Source organism: Thermobia domestica, chromosome 18 (assembly GCF_964235325.1).
Source record: "Thermobia domestica chromosome 18, izTheDome1.hap1.1, whole genome shotgun sequence".
Classification (NCBI taxonomy): Eukaryota; Metazoa; Arthropoda; class Insecta; order Zygentoma; family Lepismatidae; genus Thermobia; species Thermobia domestica.
Window position 1 is genome coordinate 167,469,513 of NC_137471.1, and position 20,792 is coordinate 167,490,304.

Here is a 20,792-nt window from a genome sequence, read left to right on the forward strand (position 1 = left end):
TTTCCTGGGTTTTCCTCATTCATACCAGGCAAACGCCGGGATGGTACCTAACTTACAAGTCTCAGGCCGTTTCCTTCCTTCACTTTCCCCGGATAGTGTGCTCGCCGAGGGACGTCATCCCTCAAACGTGACGGGCTAAATGGCCATAAGATGCCGAGAGCGCAGCAATCTAAATCCTAAATCCCTGCATGTAGATTTGAAATATGTAATAAACAGACGTAGTGCCATTGAAAAAATATAACTTCAGTTGGGTTGACAACACTGTTAATTTGTTGATATTGGAGAGTATACCAGACAGTTTTCACCTGTCGATGTTTGCGTTGTACGAAATTTTAGTGTTTAGTATATATTGTTTTAAAAGTTAAGAAGTTGTCGTATCAAGATAAATGGTACACCCTATATATATATATATTGAATCGTTTTACCATGTTTTCAATGTAGTTTCCATATCTAGAAAAATAATTTCGATATAGTAAGAAAGTAAGTAGTCGTCTTCTGTGGTAATATAATTTAAAGAAGTCGAAGTGGTAAAGTGAAGTGAGTACTTCCCTTTTACATGTAATGCCAGTTTCATCTTTCTGTATTTGAATCTATTCATAATGTATAGCAAAACGTGTTGCATGTACGAGATGTGTTAGAGAAGTAACGAGTTTGGCAACACTGCACGAACCGAGAATGTTGCTGCGTCAGTCGTCACACGGGAGTTAACTCTCTGCGCTGACTTGTACAAGTTTGAATTTGCTTCAATTTATACACGATTGTGGAGAGCGTCTAAAGTAAAGTTGTATTTGTGAGGTACGTTACAAAAATGGATCGCCATCAAGTTTTGTGTGTGTTGGCGAATCCGCTACAGTGACTTACGAAAAGTTACAAACGACTTACGGAGAACATTCCGTATCCAGGGCAAAAGTGTTTAGATGGCACAAGCCTTTTTCAGAAGGCCGAGAACGAATAGAAGACGATTAAATAAATCCAAAATCAAATTGATGCTCATTTGTTTTTGTGACAGTCATGGGATCGTCCTCAAGGATTTTGTACCATTAGGACAAACTCCCAATCAAACTTTTTACCGGGAAGACTTTGAAGAACCTAGGAAAAGGGTGGTACGTGTGCAACCAGACATTACACTTGCTTGGATGCTACACCATGACAGCGCATTAAGAGGCCTCTTCCCGGCGAAATTAAAATACCGCTAATTTTATAGTAATTATGTGATATCTTCAAATAAATAAAAGATAATTGAAATGTGGAACAAGAGCGCCTTAGACAATATTATTTTGCGTGAGGTACCGTTATCACAAGTCACCTAATGGCTTTCCGTCTTTAGCCGTTTAGAAATGCGAAAATAAATGCTGATTTTCAAAATGAGTCGAAATCGAAAGCAGATAAGTGAGTCGTGATAATGGTATATCATGTAAAATGATATTGTCTAGGGCGCTCTTGTTCTACATTTCGATTACCTTTTATCTATTTGAAGATATCACATAACTACTGTAAAATTAGCGGTATTTTAATTTCGCCGGGATGAGGCCTCTTAAGGGTCTTCACTACAGCGAAATTAATTAAACTACCGCTAATTTTAGAGTTTTTCTGTAATATCTTCAAAACAAATAAAAATATTCGAAAAGCTGAAACGTAGTGAACTAGACAATACGATTTTGCATGTGATACCGTTATCACAACTCATCTGTCTGCTTTCAATTTGCAACTGTAGATAGTTAGCATTTTTTGTGGGTCCTGTAAATAGCGACACACCAAAAGCAGATAGATAAATGTGGTAAAGGTATCACATGCAAAATCGTATTGTCTGGTTCACTACGTTTCCGCTTTTCGAATATTCTTATTTGTTTTGAAGATATTATAGAAAAACTCTAAAATTAGCGGTAGTTTAATTTCGCTGTAGTGAAGACCCTTAATTAGACGCAGGATAACGACAAACGTGGAAAGCCGGGAATAGTCAGGGAATTTGAGAAGACAGAAAATAATGAAGGAAAAGTCAAGGAATTTCGATTTGCTAAGAATGAGATTTGGAAAAGATTTGAAATGAAAATATTAAGATAATTTTAGATGTGGTTGAATGTTAGTTTTGTAATTGGCAACTTCAAACTTAGAATCTCAACTATCTTTTCCAGTAATGATAATGTAACAAACGTATGTTATATAAGTGTGTACATTATCCTTTGCTTTCCCTAGTGCAGTAGATTATCTTTGTGAATCATCCACAAAATGCGCTTGGATCAATGATCCAATGGGAAATTCATTTTCGACGTAGGCATAATTCCATTTTTTTCTTTCTTTTTCTCACCAGTTTAGATTTTCTTGGACTTTCCTGTTCTGCATTAAATAAAGGTAGCTTGTCACATAAATGAAAGACGTTTGGAGTACAGTTACTCGTATTTGAGCTCTTCGGTTTCATTGCAATTTACTCTAATTTGCGAAGAGATTTATTTAAAATAGCTGATACAGCTACAATATCAGCGTATGCATTAGCTTGGATACTCAGTAGATAGCCGGACTGATTTAATCGGACTTCTGTTCTTTAATTAATGGGATACAACTATGGATATCAAAGTGTACTTTGCATCAGTAATTATACAATTGTAATTTCATTATGATGATTCGTCTCAAGATTAAAAAAAAATGTCCTTATTTTAAAATTATTCTGACGTTAAAAATGACGTTTTTTTGCTTTCTCGATGAGCGTCTCTCTGTGGCTTTTTCCTTTCATATGTGAAAAAAAGTTTCATCATGTAACTAACGTTACAGATTCAAGTTTTAGAGAAGGCGTTTAATTTCTTGCCTTGTGTAGGAATTTTTATTTTGTAACTTATTAAAATACTATTTGTTTCCATATTATTCATTTTTCTAGTTATTATGGAAAATATATTACTTATCATCGTTGATATGTTTTCTTGGTTTTGTTTTCCCATCAACATGGGAAAGCCTATATAAATAATTACGCATCAGGGAGAGTTTCAAAAGATGTTTTGGAAAACCGGGAGAAGCCAGGGAGTTGTTCTCCGTAATTTTTGTTGGCACACTGCAGTCTCCAGCTGATTTTTGGCAGAAGTGAATTCCTGTGGTTTTGTCAGCCTCCTGTTTACCGGATCCCAGTTCCTGTGACTTCTTTTTATTCCCTTTGCTCAAAAATCACGTGAAAGGGCGTCATTTTGGTACTGTGGATAATATCCCGAAGACTTAACCGATGAGCTGAAAGGTATTTCAATAGTAGCCTTCCAACACTGTTACAAAGACTGGAAACAACACCTCTGTCGTTGTGTAGCTGCCCAAGGGGACTATTTACAAGGAAATAATTATGATTTGTAAAACTAATAAAATTCATCGTTAACACAAAAATTTTTACTTCTCTAACACACCTGGTATATACCACTTAACTGATTTCGTCTATTAAAAGTGTTTGTGTGCAACATCTTACAAGGTATTTCTCTTGCAGGTGAAATAGAAGTTGAAGATTACTATCCAGCATTTTTAGATATGGTTAAGAACGTTTTAGATGGGAATCTAGATACTAATGCGTATGAGGATACGTTGAGAGAAATGTTTGGAATACATGCATATGTGGCCTTCACTCTTGATAAAGTTGTAACATACGCAGTACGACAGGTAAATAAACAAATTAGTAGTATGTAAGAAATTTCTTAAGCTTTATATGACAGGCAACTAAAGGCATTGCAACTTGATTTCATAGTATGTAAACTCAGTATTCATTAAAAGAAATACTTACCCCAAAAGGACCCAAAATAATCCAACTGTGAACGTTTCGGCAGAAAGTTATTGCCTTCTTCAGCACAGATCTTTTCAGAAAACATGTTGTCTATGGAACTGTATCCCGTTATCTTCTAGATTGAGATTAGAAACTGAAAGGCAGTGTTTGTTTAATTATTATTAGTCATCTATATAAGATACGGATTAGTGCTTATGAATAGGAGTATTTAGATACAAAGGCAAATTTTTATGAAAGACTATTAGAAGTAAGAATAACAATGATATTCGGTAGAATAGTTTTTCGAAGGGATCTGTTCTGAAGAAGGCAACAATTTTTGCCGAGACAGTCACAGTTGGAAAATTCAGAGTTTAGTGCTCTTCCAATGAATAATAGTCCGCGTGAAGATATCATTAGTAAGAGTGGGATTTCTGCAGCTTGAATCGTTTAGACATGACATTGTGTGTATTGTGAAACTACCTTTCTATGCCTTTACAAGAATAAGGATCTCATAGTTTTATATATAAGCCTGTAGTTAAGGATTAAGTTCCGGTGCTTCGTGTAACAATCAGATTGTTTTCAGAATCAAATTATTTGCTTAAAAGCTTTATTTTTGCAGAGTATCAAAATTATAGAAAACGTTTCGCATCGTCCACTGCTGTGACTAAAGCTTGAAAGTACAAGTTTCAATTGGCTAACTTTTTTTTAAAGCATTAGAGTAGTCAAGGAAGTAGAGAAAGTATTTAAAATAGTCCAGAAAAATACTAGAAATAGTCTAGCAGTATTTCGCATAAACCTACCAATTCTTGTCAGAAAATAAACTTAGGGTAATATATTTTTGCCAGATGTTACATACACTGAAGATGTAAAATCAATAAAGCAATCTCTCTCACTACATCGTCGGTACGAGAATAAATGTAATTTCTTCAATACTTCGGAAAGTGCTTCGTCAGTCTTAATCACAAAGGTAGAAATAGTTTAATTCGAACCAGTTTGCATTAAAACTTAGAGTCCAAAATTTAAACTCACCAAGCTGTGGTTTGAGAAAATGACACACGTTATATATTCCTCCCTGGTCATGTATGAGTTCGATCTCAAGACTGGGAATCTTTGTGTAACTGCTCGGAAATTAAATCGTTCGTGTCCCGCGGTTATCTCAGGAGACTAAAGGAAAAGGTTATTAATGAAAGTGAGTAGTTATGAAAGAATTGGTAGAATGAAAACGCGGGAGGAAATGTAAGAACCCGTGGTCAAACCAGAAACAGTTACATGGCCTTGAGGTCAGACCGGGGACTTCTTGCACCAGAGGTGAACGCTGAACCATTGAGCTACCACTCCTCATTCTGGTTGTTCAAGGATCTGTTTGGATTGGATAACGTAATGGTTAGTAAATCGGCATGATAAATCGGGAGACTTTATTTCCATTCACGGTTCAGTCGCACCCATATATATATATATATATATATATATATATATATATATATATATATATATATATATATATATATATATATATATATAGCCAGAGTAATTTAGATAAAAACAGATATCCATATTGAAATAATAATAACAAGGACAGTAGTTAGAAACTCAGAATATCGAACAGTCAGCTTACAGTTCAAAGTCTCCATTGTTTTCTTTTACTTCATGATCAAGGTGACGATATTCAGTCAAGACTGTTTTGTTAATGATGGATTTGTTTTATGCTTTCAGCTGCAACATCTAGTAACGGATGAGACGTGTCAGCTTTGTATAGAACTCTTCCATCAGGAGCAGAGGAGAGGGGGCTGCGGAGGTCCGTGCAACACAGCTCATCAGCGGGCGGCAGCAGAGTTATCCTATCAGCGACAAGCAGAACAAATGCTATCGGACGAGAACTGCTTTAAGATCTATGTGGTAAGTAGGAGAGGCAACGAGACAATAAAAGGTGTTATATAATAAACATGCAACAGTGCTCTTTAATACTCAAACTTTTAGTATTCATTGCAATACCAAACACTACCGTATGTGATTGTAGTCTAACAATTAAAATACACCGGTAGATTATTTAAAAATAAATAAATAAATAAAATAAATCGGATCCAACACTCGTGAAAATTTTCTATTCCGTGCATAAAAATGTATTGTGATCTGTTGCTGAAAAACGTGTAATGTCAGTTCCGAATAAGATCTTTCATAAGTGAAATTCCTCACAGATTGTTTTAGATGGATCGGATAGAGAGAGAATACTATTGGTGGTTGATATTATTGACAAGTTAAATTATTTTTGAATAACGCCTATCTTTTCCAATAGATCGTCGATCGTGCGATATTGAATACTGGCAGCCTGTCACATAGATCAATTATTTAATTATATTCTAAACTACCTGAAGTGTTAGCTCGTCATTTAATTTGAAAGATAATGTAATGAAAAATAGTTGAATTTTCGTTAGGTGGAACTTCTATATAACTTTCTGGCTTCGTTGTTACGATACTCAATGACGCGATTACGAATTCATTGTAGTACTGAAATTCCCTCTTTTCCAAAGTCGTCGTTAAATACGTTTTCCAAAAGTTTAGGTATACTTAGATTGCCTGGTTGTATCTGAAGATATTGAACTGAGTCCATTTTATGAAATTTTTTTGACAAAATCTCTTCCTCCTCACAAATTAAGTTTTTCCAGAGCAATCCTTAATTGCTTCTAAAGTCAATAACTAGTTAAATCACATTTTCAATCTCAAGAAACTGAAAGTTAAATCTAATATCTACAGATTGTTAGGAATCCATAGAATTATAGAAAATTAGATACTAAATTTTTCACAATCTGTCTCTGCCTTTTGTTGTGCTATTGCTCAGTTTCCTGAACAAGAAAGATGATGGTACATAACTTATAGCTATCAGCCAATGAGAACATGAGGGAACCATTTATTCAAATCAGCCCATTGAATTTGAGTGAAATAAAGGCGATACATACTTACATTCACCTTCCAGTGGCTAGTATAGATTTGATAAATACGTAGTTCCCTTTTTTGGATCAAATATTTCAATCAAAAGTTTTCTTGTAGGCCTTATCTGGAGAACTATATATAGTGTAACCAAACCTAAACTGTGAGTTAACTCAGTACGATGTGCTTATTCTGTAGAAAATACGAAAACTCGATTTAGGAACCGTTCAAAAATTTTTGTGGCTCCTGATCCAAAAACTAATAATTGTCCAAGATCGCAATCTTTCGATTCGTTTTTAGTTTTCCTAAAATTCTTGTTGTTGTTGAAGCTATAAGTTGTTACATAGGAAAGGGTTACAGTATGGAAGTTAATACTCATTCCAGTGTTGTTTTCTTTTGTAGTATAAACACGACTGTAAATTAACTGTGGAATTACTGGACACGGAAGTGGAAGAGCCAGAGCCGGTGGTGGAGGTCGAGAAGTGGTCAACGTATATTGAAAAGTTCGTTACCGGTGGCGAGACGTTGTCAGAGGAACTGAGGGACCAACTGGTACGGAAACCTGTGTTCCTCCCTCGAAATGTCCGGCTGTGGAGAAGAAAAGCAAGTAAAGGCAAGGAGAAAGAGGGAACGAAGGAGGGGAAAATGAGGCATTCCGATAAAGGGGAAAGTGAAATGGATGGAGAAGAGGAGGAAAGAAAGGAAAAGAGCAGGTGGGTGGGAAACATAGAATTTCAGAAATTCACAATTTAGTGTGCAAGTTGTAAGTGCTGATAAACAATTGCTAATAGATATTGTAGGTAACGTAATTCAGATATGAACAATCTTATCGTGTACCATGAATTTTTGTAATTCACTCCGACAGTTTCATTGTTTACTGGGACTTGAAACAATGACATCTAAAAGCTGTCGAACTGGAGGCGTATGTTAAACGTTCCTCCCTTCCTATGGAGTCCTGAGAGAAATGGCTTGTCTTCTCAAAGCTATAAGAAAGTATGGTTGTTGAAAATCTATAACAAAATTTAGTTTTTGGAAAACGTGTGTTGGATAGTTCATTAAGAATTGTCACTAATTCTTTATCATTCTTGTGAGTGAAAATGGAACGAAATTGAAGGTAACTTTAATGAAACAAAGTCGACTTTCTTGTAAAAAGTGTGAATTACAAAATTTCGTGATACTGTAAGAAAGATTGTTCATAAGTGTCAGTCCATTTCTAGATGAGAAGCGTAGTGTGGAGATTGATTCATTTTTATAGTGGCTCAGATTTGGAAAAGATGCGATAATATTACATACAATATCATCATCTTCAGTTATTTTCTAATATTTGGCAGTTTCATAATGTCGCCCTGGAGTGGATCTCTCAAGAGTCAGGTATAATCAAAGCGAAACGTCTGGCTTCCAGGGACCGTTGATTTGGTAGTAACGTTGATGTTTATTCACTCAATTTGCTCATATTTTCGTGTTTTTTCTAATTCTTCACTGTCCTCACATTTTCTTTTATACATTCTTTTCTTTCTGTGTGTTTCCTTTAATTCGTTACGTAGCTGCTTGTACCATTTTCACCTTTCTTTCGCTGATTTTTCGCATTATCGCTTTCACATTCCACGATTTCTTAACCGTTTTCTGTGCGCAGTAGCCTACTACTTCCGCACCTGATGCATGAAAAATTTAATGTCAGTTGGTATACTTGTATCAATTTCTTCTGCATGTGAATATTTCTCGTGGAAGTTTTGTGTCAATTGATTTCTTACATCAGTATTAACTCTTCAGTTCCCAGTTTCTTGTTTTCTTCTTTCCTTCTGACCGTGTCCTTCAAATAGTTATCTATTTCGGCCGCACAGCATTATGATGAGAAAAAAATGCCAGCCTCAGGGAGAGTGTCTTCATCTTCTTAACTGTTTTATCTATCTATCTTCAATAATAACGCACCTGTTGCTGTATGAAGCCTGTTGTGCAAATTGAACCAATGTGCGCAGTTGCATGTAAGCTCTGTATGCGAGAGTTTATGAAGACCCCTGATTTCCCACTCCGCCCCTGGGGTACACTAGTCTGTCATTGCTGATGGGGAACCGTACCTTTTAAACAATCGCAGCTTTTCAACCTTTTACGCTAATTAATTTCGTTACTTCAGCTCAATGACTCTCAACTTAGAACAGCAATCCACTCATAACCCTTTCACTTGACAGTAGGAGGTAATATGTGTGAAGCATTACCTCTCTATTGCTACGTCTAATTAAGTTTCACAAGAGTAATTTTTTCTGTCGCTTTAGTTTTTTTTCTGTAGTCAGTATATATACAGAGTGAAACCTCTTTGTACGACCACCCATCATCTCGAATAGTTTTTACGAGAAGGAAAATACATGATGTACCGTATTTGTGCGAATATAGGCCACACTTTCTTCCGTAAATTTAGGCTTGAAAAATCATGGTGCGGCCTATTATCGAGATTTTTCCCTTCAGATAATAAATCGTCAATTTCACAAAGACATGTACACGTATCTTCTGGGTTGATATTAATACCATTATTAGTTACTGCAGTTACTTTTGTGAAGAAAAAAGTCCTTGTTCGCAATTATTGCCATCTTCGTTGGGTATTAAAAACACTTAACACTGACACAAAAATTACACTTAATAGTTTTATTAACAGCGACTACATATCTTTGTTATACAGTAAATATAATATATACGGTATATTTATGTACAGTACCTGTTCTTGAAAAAAAAGAAAAGCAACTTTGTTTAGCAAAAATGTGTCAGCTTATTTGTACCCACCCAGATGAAGCGCAGTCACTTCCTACCATCTCAGCATCACCAGCGTCTGATTCTTCACCCTCGCTAGACGATCCAGAATGCTGCTTAGAGTCATCTTCAGTCCCATCAAGATTATTGGAAATTCCATTTTTGAAACTTTACATGACATGACAAGTTCTTCTGATATTGACCTCCAAGCAGCCAAAATCCAACGAAACACTTGTAATACACACACATTTGGCGTCAAAGTTGCTTTGTTCATGATGTGATTTCTATAGAATTGTCTTTGAATGGATGGCTGATGCACACATCCAAAGCTGCAACACACAACTTTCTCGTAAATTTAGTAGTGCGACGTATATTCGAGATTTACTTTTTCTATAATCTCATGTCAAAAGTTTAGGTGCGGTCTATATTCGCGCAAATACGGTATTAGAATCTTTCGATGTAGAATACCCCTCTTGCCGACAGCAACCATCGAGATTTGTCAGAAAATATTGTATCTATCGTCTTTTAAGACTACAAATATTAGCCCGATGAACCTTGAAAATGAGAAAATATTAGACGTCATCAGACATGGGGTAGAGAGTGCGTACTTAACACAGTGTTTTAAATTATAGGACCCACTACGAAGAAAGTGTTTCTCTTCCCTTTATATATTGTTACAGTGTGTGACAGAGTGTATAAAATTTCCTCAGTGGTTTAAAAGCAGTTATCTAGGTATCCTTGATTTCTGTATTTTTCTCGGATCAACTCCTCTGAAGAACTCACATTAATAACATGCTTGTTTAGTATGGGAAATTATACAGAAGAGAAGTTAAAAGTATGAAGAGGGACCCAAAAAAAAGACAGACTTTTTTTTCTTTCTTTCTTCCAAAATTTCTTCAGTCTCCTTCAAAATACTCTCCATTAAATACAATTCATTTCTCCAGTCATTCTTCCTACTGTTTGAAGCACCTCTGGAAATATTCAACTTTTATATCGTCCAGTGCGCTCAGCGAAGTTCTTTTTACAGCCTCTACACCATCAAAACACATTCCTTTTAGATTTCGTTTAATTTTCGGAAACTTGTCATCACGTTGGTCAAAAAGTTTGGATCACTTTCAGTCTGATTTTTTCTTCAAGTCCTGGCTCAAATTAAGACGAATGTTTTTGATCCTGTGTAAGCAGGCGACAAACAAACTTAGCGCCAACATGTCTCTGTTGTAAAACCTCACACTGGCACGAGCTCCAAGTCACTCCTGTCTGTTCTGAAATATCATCGATCATGAAACGACGATCGTCGTTGGTTTTTTGGCAGATTTCTTTTGATGTTTTCGTCGTTTCGAAATGATGAAGAGCGACCAGAACGAGCGTGATCTTCAACACTCATCTCACCACACTTAAAACATCCAAACAACTTAAAAAATTGTCCGGGTTCGATTCCCGGCGGGAGCTCATGTGGTTCGGATTCCACGTTAATCAGTAGGTCCACGTCTCATATAGCCTCGCTGCTGAACGGGACGTAAAAATCAATCAATCAATCAATCAATTAAAAAATTGTGTATGATTGATAGTATCCTCCTTAAAGCCTGTTGAAGCACTTGATAAGTTTTCTTTTCCAAGTAGGAAGCAAAATTTCAAACACACTCTTTGTTCCTTTGAATCTGCCATAACGATTTCGGAGGCGGCAATCGAGAACAGTTGAGAAAAACAATAATATGATCAAACGTTAACTCCTACGCAGACTCCGCTTGGCCACCTGATCTGTGAAGGTCTCTACTAGACCCACCTAGCGGATGAACTCTCTACTACACCTAGGAACGGCGGCGCTCTTTCAAACCGGTTTCTTTTGGGTTCCGCTCCTGCAAGAAAGTGCAATAATGTAAATTATGGTCTCCTTTCCTTACCATCACTTTAGTGGTATCGCCTACCAATACACTAATTCCCTTTTATTTTCACTTCTCTAATATATAATTCTAAACAAAGGTTAACAGAAAACACGAAATGCTCCTTAATTGCATTTCAATCCCTCATACTTGAGTTTCAGTCGCTAACCTTCTTTAGGAAGACCATTTAGACGAATGTTTCAATTGAAAATTTTTGGACTATCGCCTTAAAGAGGTTTCACTGTGTATATAAGATGTGTGTGAAGATAATTCATAAGTGAGGAATTGCATGCTGTGAAGATAATCCATAGGTAACAAATAATTGCAATGTCTCGTTACAGTAGTTCTGACGACGAGAAAGGAGAAGCAGATGAGCGACCGAATACCGCGAAGCAGAAGAGAGCTAGTAACTCCACCACAGGAAACATTGATGTAATGGATAATACTCAATGTCGATTCAACCTCAACTCCTACACAATGGTTTTCGTTGTAAATAAAGAAAGCTATCTCTACAAACGGCAGGCCTTAAAACGAGCAAGAGAGGTATGTATACCAAAAGGTTAAGTTGCCTAGGTATATGATTTTCTGTTAAGAAATTAGTTTTAAAGATGTACCTGGTTTAAGCTTATCCTTGTTCATGTACTGGACGTCAATTCTCGAAATAAAATAGAAGTTTTGGAATATCTAAAACATATATACGAGAGGCAAGTTAAAAAGTTCCCAGAATTTCTTCGTAACTCTTTATTACCACAATATAGGTATACATTTACTTAACCGTTTTAAAAGTAGGCTCCTTGAGAAGACACACACTTGTTCTGGAAACAACACTGAAAGAACTGTTTTGGTATGTTCCGAAGTTCAGCAGTCGCGTTGGTTTGGATGTCTCGTACGGTGGCAAAACGGGTCGTAGAAACATACATTTCCCTCCTTTACCAGCCTCCCTACTCACCAGATTTAGCACCAGCGGATTTCTGGCTCTTCCCCAAGATCAAAAAGGGCCTCAAAGGTAACCGTTTTGCCTCCGTAGAAGACATCCAACCCAAGGCGACGGGTGGACTTCTGATCACACCAAAACAGGACTTTTCAACTTGTTTCCAGCAATAGCAGGAGCGGTGGAGCAGGTAGGTGTGTGTGTGTGTGTGTGTTTGTGTTTGTTTGTTTGTTTGTTTGTTTGTTTGTTTGTTTGTTTGTTTGTTTTTGTTTGTTTTCTCAAGGAGCCTGTTTTGAAGGCGATTGAATAAGTGTGTATCTATATTGTGGTAATAGAGAATTCGAACGAAATTTCGGGAGTTCTTTGACTGTCCCTCATATACCTTGATCGAAACCTATTTAAATGCATCCCATATGGTCTTAAGTTGGTGCACAAGATGATGGTGATAATGATCCCAGTATGAGGTTTGTGGAACATCCCAAACGTCGTATTGTACAGGCTGTTTGAAAAACGTAGAATACTTAAGAGCACATATAATCTGTTCCCGGAAGTAACCGGAGTTCTGACACGATACTTTAATTAAAAAAAAAAAAACATTATTTAAAAAAGTGTGGACATTCTTTAACCCACCCTTGGTGTACGAAGAGTTAATGAAATGAAATCTTTGAGTTTAACGTACCACCATTATACTCTTGAGGCTAAGGGAGACAGATGATTGTTTAAAATGGATGATGATGGAAGAACTGGGGAAATACAATTGTAGGACGAAACGGGAGTATCCCGAGAAAACCCACGGACACGATGTTGTGCACTTCAAACTTAATTGGTCCGGAGATCAAACTATGGACAAAGCGCTGTGCCGTGTTCCGACGAAGAGTTACTGAAGTTAAAGAGACTGTGTGTTAGTGTAAGTTAGTCTGTTTTGAACATAAAGTAATAGATATCTAGTACCAATAACTGTCTCACATAGTGCTAATAATTGTAGTATTAGCGGAGGAACTACATTGCTCGGGATGATTTTATAAAAGGTAATAGTGACAAGACACGTTATATCTACGAATGTTTTTCCAGAAGTTACTGAACTTAACGTTATTACGAGGGTGATTCAGAAAGTAATGCCTCCAAGGCAATATCTTTATTTGTGTTTGACAGGTATCAGTGGAAAGCTTGCAATGTTAGCTACAAATTGTGGCATCACTTTTCAACATAGACACCATTACGGGAAACATACTTACACCAACGCGAAACAAGGTTTTTATGCCGTCGGCGAAGGATTATGCTTGCTGCTGGCGATGCCATTGCCGAACTGCAGCTTCCACCTTCGCGTCACAACTGTAGCGTTGACTCTTCAGGTTATCCTGAAACTTGGGGAAGAGCCAAAAGTCTCAAGGCGCAAGATCCAGACATAGACAGAATGAGGCAGGTTGTCAACAACACTTTGCCAGCAGATTTTTTTTTTTTTTTTTTTTTATAACGGTGGAAAAGAGTACATGTGGCGGTGTTTCATCAACTGACGCTTCGTTTCCGGGTCGTAATGGTGTATCTACGACTCGCCGCCGGCGATGAGTGTTCTGAGCGTACAACCTTTCTGAGTGTTCTGAGCGCACAGTCAAATTCAGTGACAGCCCGCTGTTTCAATCGGACGTCACCACTGCATACCATGCATTGCTCTATTACCGTGGAACAAGAAGAGATAGGAAGGTGAAACAGGTGACACTCTATAGATTAAACATGAGTGCATTAATGATAAACAGCACTATTGGCCAAGTAATGGGCTTGGAGGCATTACTTTCTGAATTACTCTCGTAAATTATGCTTGGATGATTTCCAGAAATTGCACAAGTAGTTGTATTGATGATAAACGAATTTTGAAAATGTCAGAGACTGACTGGTTTCCTATACGTATAATTAGAACTGTGGTTCCTAACAGACAGGTATTTCTTCGTCGGGACCTCTTTAACATTAGTGATCATCCCAAGGAAGAAATAAAGGAGATTTATTTTCTTGTACTAGTATATTTCAGGTAGTAAATATAGTTACATAAAGCATAGAGGATTGAGAAAGAAGTGTTCACTCAAAAGTTGCTCCGTTTTTTAAAAGTACATTGTTTTTCAAATGTCCTCACTTGACATTGTAGGAAGCCAGAGTGCCTTATATTAGAGGTATATTAGTAGATGTGTGTGAGTGAGTACATACGTAGTAAAACCATAATGTATAATCCAGTTTTCCTATATCTTCCTTTAAAAATTGTCTTCAGTATACTGTATTGTTTTCTCTCCGGCCATTTCAATTACCATCACTTTTCATTTGATTTCCATTCATCAAATGATCACATTCTTCTAAACTGAATTATATTCCTGACGAAGCAGCCCTTAGGGCCTACGAGCCGGCTTACGGCACTCATGACTTTGGGGTGGTCAGTACATCGGCTCCCTTCGACGTTAATACTGGATTTCTAGACTGGGATTTGCTACTTCTTTCTCCAATTGCCCTCACGACCTGAGTGGAGTAGTCAGCCATCTTTTCGGACCAGTCCGACAGTGCTTGACTTTGCTGCTCTCACGAGAAACTGTATTCTGGTATGGCTAATAACACCACTTCTCGAACGTTTTCATTCTCCATTTTTTTTTCTTCCTTCAAGAACCCATGCCTCAACATTCGTTCAACGCTATACTATGTACACTTATGTCCAAAATGATTGTCGCATATCTATAACTGTCTACTTGTAAGAATATAATCTGATAATGATTTTGCAGGGTACTTTTAATACTGATACTATGTGTATAATTGGAAAATGTATATTTGTGTTAAATTTCATAGGAAAATAATTACAAATACAAAAATTAGAATCAGTAAACAAAATGTTGCTAAGTGGACAAAAAAGTTTTATTTTCGTTTTATTTTTCTTATTTACTGCTCTTTTGACATGGAATTTGCCACATACATGTCTTTGCCGATTATACACATACTGACATAAGAAATACCGGACGAATTCTTTATCAAATTATATTCCTAGAACATATTTATAGACATGCGACAGTAATTTTGGACATGAGGGTACATATCCTTTCAACTTTTTTTTTTTTTAATTAATTATTTTGCCCATATTTGCGGTTTCAAGTTTCTGTTCGTAAAATATCTTCTTTGGCTTCACTATTTTGTGAGAATAATATATTTTATGGAAATAGTAATCTGTTACATAGCCTAAATATTTCTTAGATCATTAAACATAAATTACAAGTATGGGGTTCAGTCAAAAAGTTAGTTGCACTGCTTAAGAAAATAAAACAGGATAGGAATTATACAATAACTTTATTTGTATCATTAAGTTCCATTCACAATCTACTTTTCAATGCAATGACTCGTTATTTTAGCATCTGTCAAGGCGTGGTACAAGTTTTTCTATGCCTTCTGTAAAGAAATCTCGTCCAATGCCCAATAACCATTCTTGGGTTGCAGCTTTCACCTCGTCATCCGAGTGGTATCGTCGCTTTGGAAGTTCGTGTTTCATGGGAGCAAACACATGGAAGTCACACGGTGAAAGGTCTGGGCTATAAGGAAGGTGATGGGCTTCCCTCGCGCTCAGCATCGTCAATATCTGTACGTCCGTTCTCAAACATGTTGCACCACTTCGTTATAGCCTGACGTGACATTGCATTTCCACCATACACTTTATGCAACTGCCCATAAATTTGAGTGCTGTTACACCGTTTCGCCCACAAAAAACTAATCACTGCACGCATTTCCAGTTTGAACGCCACTTGCAGCTGTCGAGACGCGTTTACGACTGATCAGAGCACCTCCACTTGCCTCGTGAAAGCCACACTACGTCACATTCAGCTACATGTCTGCAGTGTTGCCACACAGTTTCATCAAAATAGCCTTTGACCGAAAATATTTACGAAGTAGTGGAACTAACCTTCTAACTGACCCACGTACCATTCATAACACTTACATTGTTATTACTGTGTATGGATTATGCTATGTATATCTGAAAACTGTAATTCAATATAGTTATTACTGGTACGTAAATCATGCTGTTCATATTTTAGTAATTCATTGATGACAGTTTTTTTTTTTTTTTACAACTAAATTTAAAGATACTATTTGGTTTGTCTTGCAGTCTCACAGATCGGTGTCGTTGAAGCTGAATTCAAAGTTCAGAACTTGGCACAATTATTGGTCCGGAGACAACGTAACTGACTCTCAGCAGAAGTCGTGTGTTGATTGGCTGATGGGAAGAGGAGACGGTGTAGTCCCGAACCGTACGAAAGTTCTTACAGACAATGACCTTTCGAGACCTCCGTATTCGTCGTACAATCGATATCGTGTGGAAAGACTAGACGAATCGTAACGGTAACTGAAACGGTAACAAGTGAATCGTGTTTTCTTAAAAGTTCTTGGTGAATCAAGAAGTGAAAAAAGTGCTGGCTCGGAAGAGAATTCCAACATGCATCGTAATGGGGTGGAGCAGTCATGCAATAAGTCGTACCAGTTTCAGCTCTGGTATCCAGTAGAGTGTTGCAACGTCTGGAGGACGAATCAAAGCTTCCAGTTCCTTATTGACGTACCCGGGCATGCAGCTGGTGCGTGTCAAAGTACAAAGCTAACTATGAAAACAGGTAGAAGGGTGTATTTAAAAGAAATGCAATTCATCTGTACTTTTTCTGGTTCAGATAAGAAAAAAATATGCAAATGCTGAGCATGAAATCTCACCTCTTATGAAATATTTTTTTTTTTTTTTTTTTGTCAAGAATGGACTTTGTACATTGTTTTCATGTTGAAATATTTTTAATGTATACAAGTAGAGTAATTGGCTTCACAAACGTGCAATTGTAAGTAGAGCTACTATGAATCATTTTGTAAGGGACGTTGAGTATCTCGTGAATTCACCAATTACGACGACTAACGCATTTGTTTCTCTTTCTCATGCTACAAATACTTATTTATTAATACATCTTTTTCAGTAGACCCCACACACTGTATGAAGTAGAGAAGTCAATTGTGGTGGTCAGCGCAAACGCAGAATGACATACTCTCTATTTTAATTGTATATGTAGGAGCACTACTGTGCCACTTCTTTTTACTCGCTGTACTTTTAATAAGAAAGAAAAAAGAACTATTTTTGTAGGAAAATTAAAAAAAAAATGACTGTGCCAGTTCACAAAGTAGTGTTCTTACATGCGTATGAATATCTGAATGAAGTGCTTTATTTTATCCAATGATTCCAATATAGTTCCGTTCTCCGCAGGAAAGAAGTACGAAAATGATGAACTTCTTTGGTTGAAGTATTTTTCTTTTCGTATGAAAGTTTTGTATAAAAAAAAAAATAAAACTTCTTTCGCTGTTAGCTCTCCGGTCGTCAACAGCTGGTTGATACTCTCACGTCCTACAACTACTTTCGTATCATTATTGTACATAAAGATTGTATACAAATCATTTTCACATATAAATAAATTTTTTCATTTGTTTCCATGTATTTTAATGTGAATGAAGAGAGTTTGGTCATTCGTATCTATAATAGGGCTCATAAATATTTGTTACAGGTGATAGCGAGCCCGTAATGTATTTGTAGGTTGAAACAAATTTTACCAAAACCCAGCTATAATTGAGGTACAGTCAGTGACAAAAGTTCTTTGCGTTTGACGAAATTAGTTTCGTAAATAATTTTAGAATGGGAGGACAATTTGAGTATAGTTTTAGTAAATTAAAAAGAACGTACTTTTTTGCATGTTTCAATCATACCACCGTTATTTTCAAAATAAATGTTTCCAAACGGAAAGAACTTTGTCGCTGACTGTACAGTACAAGGCTTTTTCAATAAATAACCTGAAAAGCAGGGGCGTCATTTAGGGGGGGCAGGGAGGGGCAATTGCCCCCCCCCCCTGAGTTGGAGATTTATATATATATTATTAATTGAATAGTAGTAAATCAGTGAAAAACGCGAATTTACTTATATCAAGGGGTCTTGCACCTCCCAAGCAAAATCTGAAATGACGCTCCTGCTGAAAAGTTGTATAATAAACCTAAGTCACGGCTATGACTGTTGTATATTTATTTTGTGCTGGAATTATTCATAGCTGGGGTTTGCATTCGTTCAAGAGACCCTGGAAATCAGTCCTACAAAATGGCAACATCCTTTCAGAATTGCTTCAACTCAAAGTAGCGAAGTGTCATTACATTTCTGAGTGCATGAAGGTATGAGACTGTTAAAAATTGATCGCTGCATTGCAGTTCACTACGGTTGCAAGTGTATAAGTGAAACCCAGGTTCACGAATGGACTGAGAAGTTCAAACAGGATATGACCAGTGTTTGATTCTTCGCGTGCAGGTCGCTTTTTCACTGCAGTTACGGAAAACAACATTACTTAAGCGGAAGATTTATGTGAAATTGCTTCACAGATGGAGATAAGTGAAGGATCAACCCACATTACCGTTCATGACGTACTGAGGCTCAGTTAAATGTAAGGTGGGTTCCAAAATGTTCGGCACCGCAAAGGAGAGAGATGTGTTAGTAAGTTCAGGGAGCTTTTGAGCTGGTGTGAAATAGTGTTTCGTTTTCGATGAAAGATTTCTTCATGTTCTTGTCACCGAAGACAAGAATTGGGTCATTTCAGTGAAACAGAACAGAACAGAACAACAATGAAATGGCGACATACTTCGTGTCCTAGACCGAAGAAGGTACACTCATGCCCAAAATTATTGTCGCATATCTATAACTGTCTTCTTGTAAGAATATAATTTGATAATGATTTTGCAGGGTACTTTTAATACTGATGCTATGTGTATAATCGGAAAATGTATATTTGTGGTAAATTTCAAAGGAAAAGAATTATAAATACGAAAATGAGAAAGAGTAAAAGAAAATGTTGCTAAATGGACAATAAAGTTTTATTTTCGTTTTATTGTTCTTATTTAATGCTGTTTTGACATAAAATTTTCCACATACATGTCTTTGCCGATTATACACATACTAACATTATAAGAAATACCAGGCGAATTCGTTATCAACTTATATTCCTACAACAACATATTTATAGACATGCGACAATAATTTTGGACATGAGTGTACATGCTTAACGAAATGCTGGAAAAGATAAGAGGATTCCCACAGACCTGGAATATCAGGGAATTTTATTTTTGCCAGGGAAATTGTTAAATGTTAAGGAAACATGGTCGATAATGAAGACAACTTTGAAGTAATAATGTTACTTGGAATTTAGAGATCGTGCAATACAACAGTAATAGGTTACAGATGCATTAAGTTATATCAAGGTACATTGTGCCATGCTTTGTAGTTAGATTCTTAACTCTGAAATCAGTTAAGTAGAGCAGGCACGTGCGAGTTGGCCAACCACAGAGGACTTGTTGGCGTCGAGGGCCGTACGAGACAATGTACAACATTTGCATAGGAATTGAGTAGCCGTATTCAATTTATAGAATCGTTCGTCGTCACTTACCACAGGAACATAAATGTTATAACAGTAACCAAAATATTTACTTACTAAAGAAAAGCAGAAAAATCTATTATAGATTGGAACAGGCTTAAAGGACTTTTTCCTCAACCACTGCTCTTCACGCCTCCAACCCTCGCTTAGTCCTCGGGAACATGCAAGCTGTCACTACTCTCACTGTTGCAGTACCTCTGTTCAACTTGTGTAGTTAAAGCACCGCAGAAATAAGGAAAAAGCTTTCCTTCCTATTTTCAGTTAACAGCAACAACAAAAATAAAGATTTCACTTAGAAAAAAGGAAAGAAGGAGAGGAATTGAGGCAACATTGGTTTTCAGTGAGAAGGGATCATACGTCTCTACAACGTGTCGCGAAGACTACTAGAAGAAGGTGAATAGTGTTTTTAGAATTCCTGAAAAAAAAAAAAAAAAAGCTCTATATATGTCCCAAAGTATATCTATTATTTTAGTGGAACACTTGACCAGTCTGCCAATCGGTGGTACACACTACACTTAATGTTCGAACGCGGAGGATAGTTTCAAGGCGGACATCGGTTATCCAAGAAAAAAATTCAGCTAGTTTAAGAGATTGCGTAAGAAATTCATTTCCAATAATGAGTCAGGCGGGCCGGATTAAAAGGTTCATTGGACCGGGGGTGGTCCGAGGACTGGCTGTTCCACATAGCTGAGTTAAAGCATCTTGAACTCCTTAATGTGGAAGTATGGCGTCTAACTCTTCGACACAGGTGCACTGATTTTAACTGTTTTGAATAGTACTCTTCTCCGGTTTCACATAAATTTAATTAAGATCAAACTCATAGTCCGCAGTGAGATCATGAAACTCCTCAATCGTTAAAAATCTACATACTACAGTTGTATACATTACCATGCATAATTTCCACATAGCGCACCAATTTTGTGGTTATTGTCGCGGTGGTTTCATATAAATGTCATTAGAATCTCAGTAGCCATCGCAATTAGGCCATGAAACTCCTGTCATTATCATAATCAACTGACTTCATTGTCTGCATTCTCACGCGCAACTTCAACACAGATGTACTGATTTTGATTATTCTTTCTTGAGTTTCAGAGAAGACACTTTCTCATATGTTTCGTATAAATTTTATCAGCATCTAATAATGG

The 20,792-nt window shown here is 36.8% G+C and overlaps 1 protein-coding gene across 5 annotated transcripts in view; it reads left to right on the forward strand.

The window, feature by feature from the left end:
- Sin3A (SIN3 transcription regulator family member A) overlaps positions 1–17,670 on the forward strand; it is a 177,123-nt gene extending 159,453 nt beyond the window's left edge. For 4 of the 5 annotated variants that reach the window (XM_081746192.1, XM_081746195.1, XM_081746196.1 and 1 more), the window contains 5 exons: positions 3,455–3,624; positions 5,438–5,620; positions 7,052–7,362; positions 11,610–11,811; positions 16,323–17,670. In XM_081746192.1, the coding sequence (XP_081602318.1) occupies positions 3,455–3,624; positions 5,438–5,620; positions 7,052–7,362; positions 11,610–11,811; positions 16,323–16,553 (1,097 nt within the window). In that variant the 3' untranslated portion in view covers positions 16,554–17,670. The remainder of the gene's footprint in view (positions 1–3,454; positions 3,625–5,437; positions 5,621–7,051; positions 7,363–11,609; positions 11,812–16,322) is intronic. The other variant, XM_081746194.1, reaches the window with a different exon arrangement.
- The last annotated feature ends 3,122 nt before the right edge of the window (positions 17,671–20,792 follow it).